Raw genomic sequence first — 15771 nt, 5'->3', positions numbered from 1 at the left:
TACTCAAGACTCTGTTGATTTTCAGTATGTTCCTGACAGAGTTGACATGAACATCCCAGCAACAGCTGGGATTCAATGGCAGTGGTGTCTGTCTGCCACTGGTCACCAGGATTAAGACACTAATTAAATGCAGATATACTCCTAAAAAAGTTTAAAAACTCCAGCACCACCAAACTTTTATATATGGTATCTGGTTGAGGGGGAAGGTGGCATAGCTGCTTAAACAACTTCCTGGTGATGATAAAATATTTGATGTAGCACATGCTTCTTTTATGCTATTACATCATGTGCATCTCAAATGCATTTGCTAATAATTCAAGGACTGAATTTTGCCGTCTACAAAACTATGATTTCCTTGGATCTATTGGAAACCTTCCTAATTAGGGACAATGACTACTGAGGGGTTTTTTTTTTAATCATTTTTGGAAGGATGTGCTGCAAAATCCATTGTTCATATCTTTTGTCTTTGCCACAGGATAGATGTTACATTAATAAAGGGACTTCTAAACTACCTCTAGATAGCAAATTCTTTTGAAGAACAAGTGCTTACTCTGGCATTGGCTTTAGTTTTCTTTGGATGAAAGCATATTGCTGACATTTTGTCTTTGTGCTGGGGAAGGTTTTTAGAAATCTACTGAAGACTAGCAGAACAGTATGTTTTAAGTAGCACTTCTCTTAAGGCACATACATTGGAACATATACAAATAACAAAAGAGCGTGTACTTTCAAAGTTTACTTGACAGTAGATATAAAGCAGAATGTGTGCTTTTGTAAAGCAAACTGTACTCTTTGAAAGGAAACTGCATCAAGGTCCATGCAAAGTTCTGGTATTGAAGTGTGATTTCAGGATGAGAAATCTGAAGTAATTTACCCTTTCTGTTTCTTTGCTTATTTCTTTCCCCAGTGAAATATGAAGAGCTGTATTGCTTCTCCTTCAATCCAAAATTAGATAAAGAAGAACGAGAGCAAGGGTGGAAGCTTGTGGACCTCAATGAAGAATATAACAGGATGGGTGTTCCAAACAACTATTGGCAGATTAGTGACGTAAACAGAGACTATGGAGTAAGTTGTTGTGATTTTTCTGTCACAGAGGCTGTCTGTACAGCCAATCAGCAGCCTGACTGAGGACCACCATAGTGCTTAGTGGCAGTATCTCTTTGTGCTCAGTGCTGTACACACATGTAGTAAAGTGCAGTTACTCTACTACTTTACATAACATGGCACACAAAAAGTGAGAGGAAGGATGGCTCTTCATTTAACAGATGTGGAAATGAACAGCAGAAAGTAAGTCCACTGTGTTTTAAATGTTAGAGTTCAGCTGCCTGGGAAGAAGTTGAAGTCATACCTATGGTTATGTGTGTGAGTAAGAGTTTCCCTGATATGTAGGGCTATGTAAAAATACTACATAGTAATTTTAAGGAAAAAAAAAGTTCCAGATAGTGAGCTTGGCAATATTTTTTCCTCACTGGCTGTTCCCACACTCCTTTTGAAGCATCTGTGATTGACTGTCAGTGATTTTCACAGTGATCTTGTGGTCGTAAATCTTCCTAGCTGTCTGCTGTCCTTCCTCATTCGGTCTTGTACAATTGAAGGACTTTTAATGTTAATTAATTGTGAAAAATAATAACCAAGACATTTTTGAAGGAAGTTTGTCCATGCACTCCATTGGTTCTGTTGCTGGAACATATCCATGTAAAGGAAGGACTGTGACATTCTCAGAGAAGACTGAATGTGCTATCAGGGTTTGTTTTCTTTTTGTTAAAATGAGTGGAAAAAAATGTATGATCTCTTTTAAGATAAAGTGTAGAAAAAATGTCATAATAAATAAAATCCAGTTCACCACAGCAACAACTGTAACCACGAGCCCTTCCTTTCCTTTCTCTTTCATTACATATCTCTTGACTGAGAAAATAATTTAATCCTGGCCATTCTTAGTGCTTTAGTCATCTCACAAAGTCAAAGGCAGATACTGAATATCCTTCTGACCCCAGTCAGAATGCTACAGACAATGTCAGGAAAAGGGGGTAAAAACAGGATTCCATCTCTGGTCTCACTTGTCTTCAGAGGTAATTTGGGGCTTTTTTTCCAGGCTTATCAGGTTCCTCTCAGAAGTGGTAGGCATTGTCAGGGCTTTTGGTAGCCTCATTTCATGTGGCTTAATTTCTTGTCAACGTGTCCCTATTTTTGTCCTTTTTTTATTATCAAATTTTCTGAAAAATTGGCTCTATTATTATTTGTCTATATTATTATAGCCCTCCCATTATTGTCCCCTCCTAGCAGAGACACTCACCCACCCCCATCCTTACTCCCAAATTCTGCTACAGAGGACACTGCAGTTGTAAATACAACCTTGCTATACATAACAGTAAATCCTTTCTGGGATGAATGTATGTTAAACTTGTCTGTTCTCAACAAGACATGAATTAACATTTGGGAATACAGCCCTTCAACCCTTTTGCTTCAGTTTTTTCATCTGTGATTTAGGATTAACACATTCCAGCTTCAAAATAATGTTTTGAGAAACGGCATTGATATGTGTACAATAATAACAATTATTCCCTGAGGTCTTGAGTTCCTTGGTATTTTGTTTTTGCTGTGGAAATGGCTAATGCTACTTGTACCTTGCAGACCAAACAAACAGAGTTTCCTTTCACAGGTCTGTGACTCCTATCCTACAGAAGTCTATGTACCAAAGTCTGCAACTGCACACATCATAGTGGGGAGTTCCAAATTTCGCAGCCGAAGGCGTTTCCCAGCTCTTTCCTACTACTGCAAGGGCAACAGTGTAAGTGTGAATTTGTGACCTCAAAGTGTTTGCTTATTTTGGCCTTGGCCTCATAATTCTTCTAGTAAGGTTTTGCAAGACAAAATCGGTGTTTCTTTAATTAAAAAAATATTAGTGTAGGCTGGTTAGTGTGATTAGTTCATTAATAGACATTTAATGCAGACATTTAAAACCAGTTTCATCCTCCAGCTAACACAAAAAATAGATGATCCCTGTATCACAAGGGAGTGGAGTAGTACAAGAGGCCCTGACACACGGGGGGCAGAGCAGCAAAGGCCAGTAGCAGGCGGCTTAGTAGCTGATTGGGAGGAGAACACAGCAATTTTGGATCTGGTAGCCTGAGACCAGGTTGAGGAAGTCAGAAATTATACTTGCATGATTTAGAGAATTAGGAGCAGCTTTTCAAGAAAAGGTCTGTGAAAAGACACAGAAAGGTTGGATATAACAGCTACTAAATTTTGGCTGAGCAGTGTGTTGTGGTTTTGCTGAAGAGATTCTCCTTGTCTGCAAGTGAGGAGTTCCACCTTCCCCTCTCCGTAGCAAAGGCTGTACCTAGACTACTTGTATTTCTGTTTCTAGCAGCTGAGGTGAGAAAGGAGACCCTTGGATTGAAGGATCCCCAAACTGGGTGTTTTTACATTTGTGTTCCAGCCCCTTAGGGACTGCCTTAGCTCAGCTGTCATTACCAGTTTGGAGAATTATGTCCCCTTTGTACTCTCAAAGGATCTGTGTGACTCCTGCTTCAATCCAGAGTGGCACTGAGAGGTCTTCCCTAGAGCTGGGGGAAAGTCAGGACCTTCCAAGAGACAGAGCTAGTCTGGGCTTACAGGGTTTCTGTAGCATTTGCCACACAGGCTGGGACATATTTCTGCAGAATGTCACAAGCACAAATCATAAGCTACAATCTCAATGGAGTCTTGCCTTTACAGCAGCCCTTATAATAGATTTAAGCTTCAGAAAAAAGGAATGAGACTTTTTTTTTCCTCCTTTACCCTGTATTTCATCAGAGAATTGCTTCCATAAAGATCTGTGAAATTTACAATGAAGTGGAGAATAGGAAGATTTAAATAGTAAATACAATCTCTGCATAAATTAAATATTTTAAAAACATTTTCTTCAGGTTAAATTTTTCAGAGTTAATCACGTGCACGATCAACTATGTCCAAACATAGATATCTAGGATTCAAAACACTTGGACATTTCCAAACCTCAGTGAAAGAAAAGGTTTCAGGGTCAGGTAGATTACCATGAATATATAGTAATTCATCTTGGATGAGTTTCATGTTTCAGCCTGAATGTTTTCCCTGCTGTGGCTGAAGTTCAGGTTAATGTTCAAAGTACCAGGATCTGAAGTATTGTGTTTAGTCCTGGAACATTTATAGTTTAAAGAGCTAGGAAATGCAGTTTTGGAGGAAATACCTCCTTGTGAGTTTGGAGGTTGCCAGTAAATAGGGTAATGGACAGGAAAGGGGTAAGATTTATCAGCAGTTTGGGAAGAGCCTGCTGCATGCAGAGGAGACAGGTACCACTCATTCAGTCCTTCATAGCCAGAACTTTCACACAGCTCCTTCATCCTGACAAATTCAGTGGTGATGTGACACCTCCGCATCTTACACAGTCTGTGTGAATATGATAAGATCAAAGTCTGGAACTATCTGTTCAGTTATGCAATAGCATGTAATAAATCACTGGAATATGTGCTGATCAGAAGACTAAACTCTAAATAACAAGAACCTGTTTGAAAAACCATTAATAAAGTATGAACAGGATCTCACACAATTCTGGGTTTCCCTCTGAAAGACTCATACTTTACTGAGTAACTACTGATAGTTCAAAGATGTGACTGAAAAAAGCATGTCCTTTCTCACAGTAATAAATAATCTGCAGGACAGCCTGCAGAGGCTGTGACCTTCAGTAGGCAGATTCTCTTCATGGTTGTGTTCAGTGCTTAGAAAGTGCGCATATTATCCGCTTGCCTTCTGTAAATCTAGCTGTCCTCTGCCTAGCAAAAATAAAAATTGCCTGCCTATTTCACAGTTTGTTTCTACTTTCCTGGTTTCATCTGGAAAGAAGGTGATCTTGATGGGTCTGTGGAGAAGCTCTCTTGCCTCCTTCAGTAGCCCTGCTTAATACAAGTACTCCAGGAGTCAGGCTGCCTGACCCACTTCTTATGCAGTGAGGTCTTTTTCCTAAGGCAGTGCTAAAAATACCCCATCATTTGTGATCTGGTTGCATGTCATACATTTTTGTTTGCTGGACTCATGCTGTCAGGCTGTTTAGTAAAGCAGGCACTGGTATAGGTTGGCTGTAATCAGTCTGGTACCTGGTAAGTGTGAGTACAAAAGGACCTATTCTTTCTGGTATATCAATGTTCTTATGATTTCAAGGCTGTACTCACCCTCAAGATATCACCTTTCAGGAGTTAGTCCACATTAGGGAAATACAATACTTAAAATAGCTCTAAAATCCATATTCAAGACTGAATTTGAGCCAATGGGATTGTTTTAATGCTTCCTTGCCTTAAAAAAAATAATGTATTTATTAACGTGTAATTAAAAAGAATGTATTTATTAATTTTACCATTCTGCCTTTCTCATGTAATTGTACATCTATGCAAACATCTAATGATCTGGTTTTGTAAATGCTTCTGGATGCTAAATAATTTCTACTTTATAATTCTGTAAGGTTTTTTGTTTGTTTGTCTTCTTTTCTGCAGGCCTCCATATGTAGAAGCAGCCAGCCTTTATCTGGCTTTAGTGCTCGATGCCTTGAGGATGAACAGATGCTCCAGGCCATCAGAAAAGCCAATCCAGGCAGTGATTTCATCTATGTTGTTGACACTCGACCCAAAGTAAGTACATTGCATTTCTTGCTCATAGCAAGACTGAGTCTGGGCTGGATCCATTAGGGAAGACACACAACCTGAGTGATTGACCAAGGCACTTCTGATCTTAGTTGCGCCTGTCTAACTCCACAGGTATATGAGGATTTATCAGGGGAATCTTAACTAGGAACCTTGACCACGGTATTATCTCTGGGAGAATTTTCTCCTTTACACTGAACCTTTCCCTTTTCTTGTTCTTAGCAAAATGTCGAGATACAGGAAAGTAAATAATGTGTAGTTGTAGCTGTTTTACACACACAAAGGAGCTATCAAGTAAGTATATTTCTGATGAGATTGGCACAAATAATTCCCATTATAAGATGTATTTACAATTGTTTGTAATGTTGCAAACCTCTGACTGCTTATACTATAATTCTCCATGAATGATTTCTCCTGGAAGTGAGAAAATTCCAATGAACCCTGCATAAGGCTATAGAAAGACAAGTCACTGAGATCACAGGAATGGAAGAGACCTTTAAATATCTCCAGCACTTTGGTGGTTTTAAGAGATTTTCTGAAATATGATAAATAGTGACATCAGATGCTATATCTGTAATTGATTAAAAACCTCTGGCCAAGAAAAAAGCTCTAGAAAAAAATTATGGTATGGAGAAATATAGAAACTCAATAATGATCTAGAAGAGATTGGGAGCTAAGAAAACTTTGTATCAAAATTGTCATGCTAGCAAACAGCTCAAGGTGATAAAGACTAGATCGGCTTCAGTATCTGGAGGTGAGAGTAGGGATATGTTCTTTCTTATACTACCAGCAGCCAGAGCCTCTGAAGAGAAGAAAATAAAGAGGCAAACCTCCACAGAATCCCTTGTAGGTATAGGATTAACTATAGCATGAGAAAAAGAAAAAAAAGGAGAATAAATGCTGGAGGAAAAGGAAGAAGGAAGCTGTTTCATTATCCTGAGATCAGAAGACAGAGGGGCAAGGGCAAGGTGAGTAGAGCTGAGAAACGTGAGAAATGGAGTGAGGAAGGGCAAACCTGGCAGAGCTGGAGCAGATACAAGGAAGCTGCATGGCTGTTGACTGAAGGCATGAGCATTGGTGGGAAGGTGCTGTGAGTGCTCACAGCTCTAATGGGAGGCAGCAGACAGAAAATGAGGGCCTTGGCATCTCTCATTGACCCAAGTCACACCAAGGGCTGTGTAATCTGGTAACTACTTTCACCTTCAGTTCCCTCTGTTTTGTTGGGAAGACAAGGATGCTACCAGCTTACTTGTGGTCCTGAAGCAAGTGAATTGTGATGAGCAGTAGAAAAGGATTGGTACCATTGTGTTCAGAAAGGGCATTAGACACGGATGACAGACCTAGCTGCCTAAATAATGCTTGTTTAACAGTTTTCTGTGTGTAATAATAGTTATAGCTTGTTTCCTGTCTGATGGTATTGCTACTCTTCCCTATTTAAGGCAGTCAGTTTATTGCTAATGACTTACTGACTTGGTTATTAATAATGTTTTACCAGGTAATAACAGGAAGGACCCATCCTTTAATTTTTTTTCTGGTAAATTACTTTGAGACACCTTCTGTGTGCAGTGAAAAAAGCCCATACTTTATGGAGGGTGTGGAGAGACTGAATTAGGCTCACTTAGCCATGCGTGCCAGCCCATTTCCAGCAATGCTGGCTTTTTCAGGAGCTAGTCAGGAGATGAAGACTGTTTATTTTCACTTAACTGTTTTGTTAAAAAAAAGTTTTGATGTAAAGAAATATGTATACCAGATTCCTACTACTCTCTGTGCAGCAAAAATGGACAGACCTGCAAAGCTCCGGTGATCCCAGATGCCAAATACAGCCTTGTTACAATTTTGCACCTGATAATGCATTTATAAATGTAGAGCATATAGCAATGGATAGGTATCAGTGGAAGTGCTTCCTGGTGTTCCTCAGGGAACCTTTAACAAATGTAAAGATAAGATATCCAGTCTGGTGGAAGGCTTTCCATTCCTGTAGGCAGTTAAAAAGCTGTTTGCCTCATTGCTCATAAGAACCAGCTCCTTATAAAGATCATGAATCTTGATGGATCCTTCAATTCAGTATTCCCAAGTGCTCTTCCCTCATTGCATTTGATAATTTTCAAAACAAAAGATTTGTCTGTGGAAGAAAGCTTTGCTTCCACTTCATTTGAGTATATCAGGATCACCAAATACAAATTTACTTAAGCCACTGTCATTTCTCTATGTAATCACAGAAGAAGCTAATGTAGACTTAGTGTTCATGACTAAAACACATTATAACAAGACTGGATTTGGTTATCTTCCAGATTAAAGAAAATGCCAGGAAATCTTGCAAGTGGGGTCTTCTGCCTTTACAGGCTGTATCTTCATATTCACTGAGATTAATCAAGGACATGCACAATTTAGATAGCTTCACAACAACTACTTTAAGAGCAGCAGATGGAATTTTGGTAGATGATGTGGAAAACTTGTTAGTAAATATTGTGGCAGCTGCAAAGTTTGGCAACTGACAGTATTTAAAATAAATGAGTGTTAGAAAGCCTTGCAAATTTAACCTTATATTTATTTACTTTCGAAGAGTGCCATTTCAGATTGCCCTTTAAGAAAGGATATTTGTGATAAGATTGCTCTGCTGCAGGAACAGTTAATGGTATTAATGTGCTGAGTACTGGGTTAGTTAGAGCATAGATGTTTTTCATTTATGTTTCAGGGGTTTCTGGTGGCTGAGACTCATCCGTACAGATCCTTCTTCCTGAAGCTATAGGCTGCTGCAGAAAGAGACTGCCTCATTTTGTTTATACAAGAACACTGATGTCAACTTCAAAAGAGAAAGATTAGGATTCAGCAGATAATTAATATCTTTGTAGCAAGTCACACAGAGGACTCTGTCCTTAACTGACATGCCGTTCACAGGCTGTATGTTTTTTTATTGTCCATTGATAGTCAAAACATCAGCAGACTGATGGTGATAGACAAGAATGGAGTTTCTTTGTTCCTGCTCTTTCCTGAATTGCATACTACAAGTTAAAAGAAATTTTGCCCAAGATTCGTATAAATCAAAAATGTTGGATTTTTGCCCAGGTTCCTATCCAGAGTGTGGTTTCTTCTATTGTGTCATGAAATTCATGCAATGCTTCAACTCCTAAAGATGGTCCACAAATATAACTTTTTAGCTCTTTCCTTGGAAAGTTAAGATACCAGGTTTGGTCCTTGGAAGCCTATTTTGACATATAATGTCAAAAAGCTGGGCTTCTTCATCTTGGTTTGAGGAAAGACAGCATCAGACAATCAATCCTCAATTGTGTATATTGGCTCCAAATTAAAATTGAATATTGGGAGTATGTGTTTTGGGGGTGGAAGAGGTCAGAAAAGGAGACATTCTTTTATATCCCAGGATGCCATCAGCTAAGCACTGAAATATATTATTGTGACTTTCAGATGTGACCACGGAAGCAGTGATTCAATAGTACTGCCTGCACTATTGGGAAATAAACTGGAGACAGAGTTATCTGCACAGCCTCTTGTCCCCTAGGCAATGCCTAAGAGAGACTTTTTTTACTCTTTCATGAGCATTGGCTCTCACTGAAATGAAGCTTAGTCACTTTTTGTCCAATTGATGCCCAGTGGAGTCTAAATCCTTTATTATTTATTTCTTAAATCTTTCCTGAGCAGAAGCTGTGAGTTGTGCTTGGAGGCATGGAGGTTCTGCCACTTGAGCTGCTTTGTCACTCTCAGAGCCTTCATATTTCTTGGGAACTTTGAAGGCCCCCAGCACTACAGCATGAATTTCACAGAAAAGCATAGACTTTATGCAAAAAGACAATTTCTTTCCATTGCACTGTGAGATTTTGCTAAAAAAAATTAGAAAAAAAGTAGATAGGTACTTAATAAAAGAATAATTTAGCTAAAAAGACTTATTAAAAAAAGTAAAAGTACTCAATTAATTTTTATCAGCTTTAGTTTTCAGCCCAAAGATCACAATTTGGCATAAGGAGCTTGGCAGATAGTTTTCCTTCCCACTTAAGGGTTCCAAAAAGGGGAAAATAAACATTAACAACAGCCTTAATTTTATGCTTGAGAAAACTGAACTAAAGAAGTATGTAGTCACTTTCCCATGACAGGAAGCAAGTAACAGATTTGAAGACAAAACTTTCAGCTGAAAGTATTTTTGCTGAGGCACAGCAACTCCTTTGATAGCTGTGCATTGCAGATGGAAATTTTTGTGGTAATTTTGTCAATTCAAATATTTTGTAGTCTTACTCAACAAGAGCCAAGTAACTATAAAATTAGGAAAAACTACTCCAGCTCCCTATTCATTATTGCAAGCTTCAAAGAAGTAAGCTGTATCAGCTTTTGGATGGTTAGAGCAGTAAAATTCAGTGACTTGGGCGACACTAGAGTGCGCACAGGCTCTGAGCCAGTGGCACGGCAGATGAGACACTGCCACCTCCTGGGTTGTTCTGCTGGTAAACATAATGCTGATCCAACATAAAATCAAAACTGCCCTTTACATTAAAACCTTTATGCTCCTGCAGGGGAATCCTGCCTAAGCCGTGAGGATTTTGTGTTTAACCTCACTAATAAAGTTTCACTCAAAGGGTGTGAAATAGGGATATCGGAGACTCAGCAGCCCAGCGCCCTGCAAGAGGCTGTGAACAGATCCCAGATTCAGAGCCCCTTGTGTTGGCACTGTGGCAAATGCTTCCTATTTGTGACTGACTTAAACCGCTCTGATTTATTGCTGTAGACCACAAGGTTTGTTTTGAGAAGATTCTGCTACTGGTTTTCATCCAGTTTTCCCTGTTTTTCAGCTCAATGCAATGGCAAACAGAGCAGCAGGGAAGGGATATGAAAATGAAGACAACTACTCCAACATCAAGTTTCAATTCATAGGCATTGAGAACATCCATGTTATGAGAAATAGTCTGCAGAAGATGCTTGAAGGTAATATTCATTGGGATCTTCATTGGGAACTAGAGGAAAATAATTGATCCTTCTGTCAAAGAAATCAGAATAACTGCTCTGAAATCAGCAGCAGTGAAAAAAAGAACATGGAAAGCAATCTTTATCTATTGCAGCTGCATGCAGCTGTCTGCTGGCTAATGGGACTTGTGCAATGGAGCATCATGGCAAATTCTGGTTGGTGATTTCTTAATTGTGAAAACACCTTGTTTCCTAGCTGAAATCCAGATATCATTTAATGACAAAATTAATTTTAATTCTGTACACCTTACTGCTACTCTGTCTTTTTTTGAAATTTACATTTTGATGGTGAAATGAAAAAAAAATCCCTTATTGCTGACTTCAAGGCTAGTGGAAAATACCAACTGATTTTTTTTTAAAGCTCAGAAAATCTATGGTGGGATTTTCATATAAGGTAGTTGAGCATTTTAGACTGTGAATTTTAACAGAAACTTATTCATGCCCTGCATAGAACGTATCACATCAGGTCTAGTAATGAAATTTACAGTCAATGAGTGTAACAATTCATCACCTTCAATATCCCATGGAAATCACTGCCATTTGCTTTATAAATAGTTAGCAGTATTTAAACCAGCAAAACTGTTCTGCCATTTCATATTTGCAGTACATAACTGTTTAGAGGTCATCTGGGAAAAAAGCAAGGATAAATAAGCCATCCTTGTCTTTTAACAAGCAAATAGGAAACAGTGCTCACCCCACCATGTCTCCATATTTACTTCAGGTACATCAACAACACCTTGCATCACCTCCCAGATCAGCTTCATTTATCTTGTTCTTGACTTGATGCTCTGCCCATGCTCTTTTACACTTCATCTGTCTCCCACTGAATGCATGCAAATGTAAATTTGAAATCTAAGAAGTGCTTAAATTTTCCATGATAGGGAAGCCATGCTCTATTTTCAAATTAGAGCATTTTATGGAAACCAGCATTAAAGTGGGACGCAGGTAAAACATCTATTCATGAGAGTTTTCTTGGTCTAAGGAAAACAGTGGTGGGGAAAACAGATTTTTTGTTCACTAGGAAGTCTTGTTTGGCTAGGAGATAGGCTGGATGAGTAAACAGGTCCCTTTATTTGTTCAACTCAAAACTATCAATGTTAAAATAGTAAACAACCAGTCTGGCTGCATGGGCAGTACTGTGTATAATTTTTGAGACAGAAGTTCATGACACTGGTCCATGGCCAAAACTTGCATGTAACAAGGTAACTTGAAATCTATTTAACACTTCAGGCTGCTTGGAGGGCACAAATCCTTAGCATCTATTTTCAAATAAGCTGTATGGTTAAAACATCTGCATTTTTACTGGATTTTATATTGGCTGTGTTGAAATCTCTCATGTAGCAACTTGACTGATAAGATTAAAAATCAGAGAAGTTAAGAACTTTTTAAAAGAAAAATCTTATGACTTTTAGTGTACTAGGGCTTTCCTCATGTAAGATGCTAGGTAGTTTTTTATCTTTTTCCATTTGTATGTGTCTCTTAATCTGTTTTTCTGGTGACTTTTTACCTGACTTGAGCATACAGAGAGACCTAGAACCAAAAAGACTGTCAAGGATGATAAAATTTAATATTACTTTAATTTTTTATCAATTAATACCTCAATAATATATCAATAATTATCAATTAGTGATGTATTATCAATATCAATAAAAATATGTAAATAATTAAAATAATACATAAATAAGATAGCAATATCACTGTACCTATGTGAATCTCAAGTAAAGCATCATACTACTCTTTAGAAAGTGGGTCTGCTGCTCATGATCTCTACTAAGACTTTATAAGGTGCATAAAACCTTTGAAAAGACAAATGAGGCTGATGAAAACTGATTTTAGGTTAATGTGAGCTGTATTGTTGCTTAGATGCATACAGCATGAAAGAGGACATCAAGATACAGTTGGCTAGATGTGTTGCTGAAATGCAAGGCCAGTTTCATTCAATTTACTGGTGCTAAGCAGAAGTGAAGCGCAGAGGATCTTCACATGCCAGACTGCAGATTATTTGCAATATACAATTTTAAATAACTTCCAATGTTAAGAAAATTTGAAAAAAAAATTTAGTATTCAGTTTTCCATTAGAAAATGCACTTATATTAGGAATGTATTCACTTAATTATTCATTTTTTTGGGGGGGGAAGCTGAGGAAATAATTTATACTTATAAAAATATCAATATTTTATTTTAGTAGTTAAAATTAATAACAATTTATTTCTTAATAAATAAAATACTATTTTGTTTTAGTAGCTGAAAAATTGATTTCAGCTTTGTGATTTTAGTAACTTTATTTCAAGCCAATTTATCTTATTTTAACATATATTTTCCCTAGTATAATGTTGATTTTTGGCTAATTATAACAGCATTATAAAATGATGAAATTTTTAGAATAAGATTTTTTTCAGAATATGCAAAAAATGTTGAGATTTGACTGTATCGTGGAAGTGAAATGCATTTCAACATGATGGAAGTTCCTTTCAGAAAAAAAAATTATCTCTGCTGCCTTTAATATAGTATGGATTTTTATTTTTCTCCATTTATAGATGGGTCTATGTGAAGAACCTTGAGATAATTTTGATCCTGTGTGTAAACTTCCTTGAAACAGTTTTTAACATTAGAATGACGTTACACAGGGACCTTTCTTGCTAAAGATCCCAGGTCTGCCTGAGGCTGCTGTTGGCACTTGGGATGGGGAGGGCTGTGCTGCACACCCAGGCCCAGCTGAGACCTGACTCCTGTGTGTTGTGCACTGAGCTGATGGCCCCACATGCTCCCTGTCTGTATTTAAACAGCAAATATGAGCTTCTCCTCTCCTCAGACCAGGAGCAGTACTTGCTGTGATGTAGGAGCAGCTCTCTGGTCCTTGGTCTTCTAGGACTGATCAGGCAGGGAGAAACCCAGTGGGTTTGGCCCACAGTAATTCTTCCTTCCTCTGCTTATGGCTGTCCTGCCACAAATGGGGGACTAGTCCAGCACACCCCTCTGGTACTTTTGGTGGAAGAGACAGTTTCCAGCGTGTGCCCTTTTTCCTCCTCCCACTCTGAGATTTGGGTGCATTGCTGGAATTCCCAGAGCTCTGCCTGTTGGCTCTTGATTTTCCTGTGCATGAAGCAGGCCATATTTCTCTAAGATTTTAGTACCTTTTTTGCTGAGATGGAAATGCCCTTTCCCTTTGGGATAACTGAATTCATAATTGAACTCAGTACTAGGGTCCAGATCAGTTGCCAAAGTCATGTGAAATGTCCAGTGTATGCATTTAGGACAATATGGACTTTGCACAGTGAAGTGGTCAGTAAATATTGACTCCAATTTGGGATTGGGAATGAGCAAAGCACAGTTTCAGCCTTTACCTTGGGCTTTTGTAAATAGAGACAGCAGCTTCAGCCAGTATTCAGCCACTAATTGGTCATGCTTCCATCTGCACAGAAACATTAATCATGTGGAAAGCTGTTTGCTTTCAGTGCTGCTATCTCTGCATCTTTAAAAATATCCTCCAAAAATTACTTTTAAAATAACCATCTGGAAGGGGCCTAACATATAAACATTGCAAGACTTTGTATGGACACATTAGGCCATTTTGCTTCTGAACTAAATGGAGTTAGGACAATCAGAGAGTTCAGATATGGTATAACCTCTGTCTTTGGCTTGTAAAATTAAATTTCAATTACACTGAAGGAAAATAAAGCTATTGGCCAATGGCCATAATGGCCATAAATAACTGAGTCTTTTAAGATTTCTAGACCACAAGAGACTTACTAAGACATTAGTAATTGACAGATCATACATTAACTCAGTAAAAGACATGATGTTTTTCACTGTACTCTGAAAATTAATTTCACTGGCTAATATATTTTTTCTTTAAAAGACAGTATAACTCTACATGGATCAAAATAAAGATGTAGTCTTTTTAAGGGTGATTTTAGCATCTTACTGTTGAAAATAGATTGCAGAAAATTTCATTCAGTATGTTTTTTGCTGGATTGAGGTGCCTTATTTAGATTCTGATTGCTTTTTTTCTTCTGATACCACAAACTCTTTATTAGTAAAAAAATAGATACTTGGATAAAGCAGAATAGGAACTTAGAGTAAAAACTGGGCTATTTTTTTTTTCTTCAAATGTGGCATAGTGTTTGGAAGATTTTCAGAAAAATATTTTCCTTGATGGATTATGTCTTGTCCTCACCATCAGAATACTTTTTGACTCCAAGTGAAGCTTTAATAAGGTTTAATTCAGGGATGGAGAACTGTGGAGTGAACCACTTTAACTCAAGCACCATCATCTGTGGTGCTGGGAGTAGGAGGCAGGGGAACCACTCAGGTGTCTGTCTGCCTGTCCAACAGCAGAAAGCAAATGCTTTCTGTTTCCAAGCCCTCATCATCAAATACATGAAATCCTCCCAGGGGTTTGAAAACTTCCTCCCAACACAATTTTGGAAAATACATGCTTCAGAGAAGGATGGATTTGAATTTGTTTGCAATAGGTTTTATGACAGCTTTCCTTTTTAAATTAAGTCAACATATTGGGTGAAATTTGATGCAGCCCAATTTCTCAAATACATATGTTTCTCGAAGGTTAAATTTGGCAGAGATGTTCAAAACATGAGCATTCTTTTCAAAAGATGCATATTTTACACAGTGGATATCTGAAGAAGAGGTAACTCCAAGGCTGAACAGTCAATGAAGCCTAAGGGACTCTATCTACTATGCATTTAAAATGTATCTTATTTTGCAGTTTGTGAGCTGAAATCACCTTCAATGAGTGACTTTCTGTGGGGCCTAGAAAATTCTGGCTGGCTGAAGCACATCAAAGCCATTATGGACGCTGGCATTTTTATTGCGAAGGTAAAGTGTGTAAAATGAGAACAAAACTTGGAGTAAGCAGATACACAGAAAATGAGGACCAAATTCTCTGCTTATGGGTAACTTCTGTTATCTCTTCAGTGATGTTATACCTGAAAAAAACCCATCTTGCAGTGCTCTGTGTATGAGGAGAGATGATTCTTAGGTGCTGTTGTATTGATATTTTTCTAAAATAGTAAACAAAATCTTGTGTTCTTTTGTGCTGAAGCCTCTACTAGCATGTGTCTTGTTGTGGCAGACATTTGAATGTCCTTACTTTACTCCCGGAGAGTGATTGTTACTGTTTTTTTCCCTATTTTCC

At 38.0% G+C, this 15771-nt stretch overlaps 1 protein-coding gene across 1 annotated transcript in view; it reads left to right on the top strand.

The window, feature by feature from the left end:
* MTMR7 (myotubularin related protein 7) overlaps positions 1-15771 on the top strand; it is a 38556-nt gene that overhangs the window by 11880 nt on the left and 10905 nt on the right. Inside the window, exons 5-9 of the mRNA XM_031060323.1 lie at positions 905-1062; positions 2657-2785; positions 5502-5636; positions 10445-10577; positions 15343-15452. Of these exons, the coding sequence (XP_030916183.1) occupies positions 905-1062; positions 2657-2785; positions 5502-5636; positions 10445-10577; positions 15343-15452 (665 nt within the window). The remainder of the gene's footprint in view (positions 1-904; positions 1063-2656; positions 2786-5501; positions 5637-10444; positions 10578-15342; positions 15453-15771) is intronic.

The sequence above is a fragment of the Geospiza fortis genome, unplaced genomic scaffold (assembly GCF_000277835.1).
Source record: "Geospiza fortis unplaced genomic scaffold, GeoFor_1.0 scaffold40, whole genome shotgun sequence".
Classification (NCBI taxonomy): domain Eukaryota; kingdom Metazoa; phylum Chordata; class Aves; order Passeriformes; family Thraupidae; genus Geospiza; species Geospiza fortis.
Note: the sequence above shows the minus strand (reverse complement) of the source record. Positions and strands in the feature narration are given on the sequence as shown.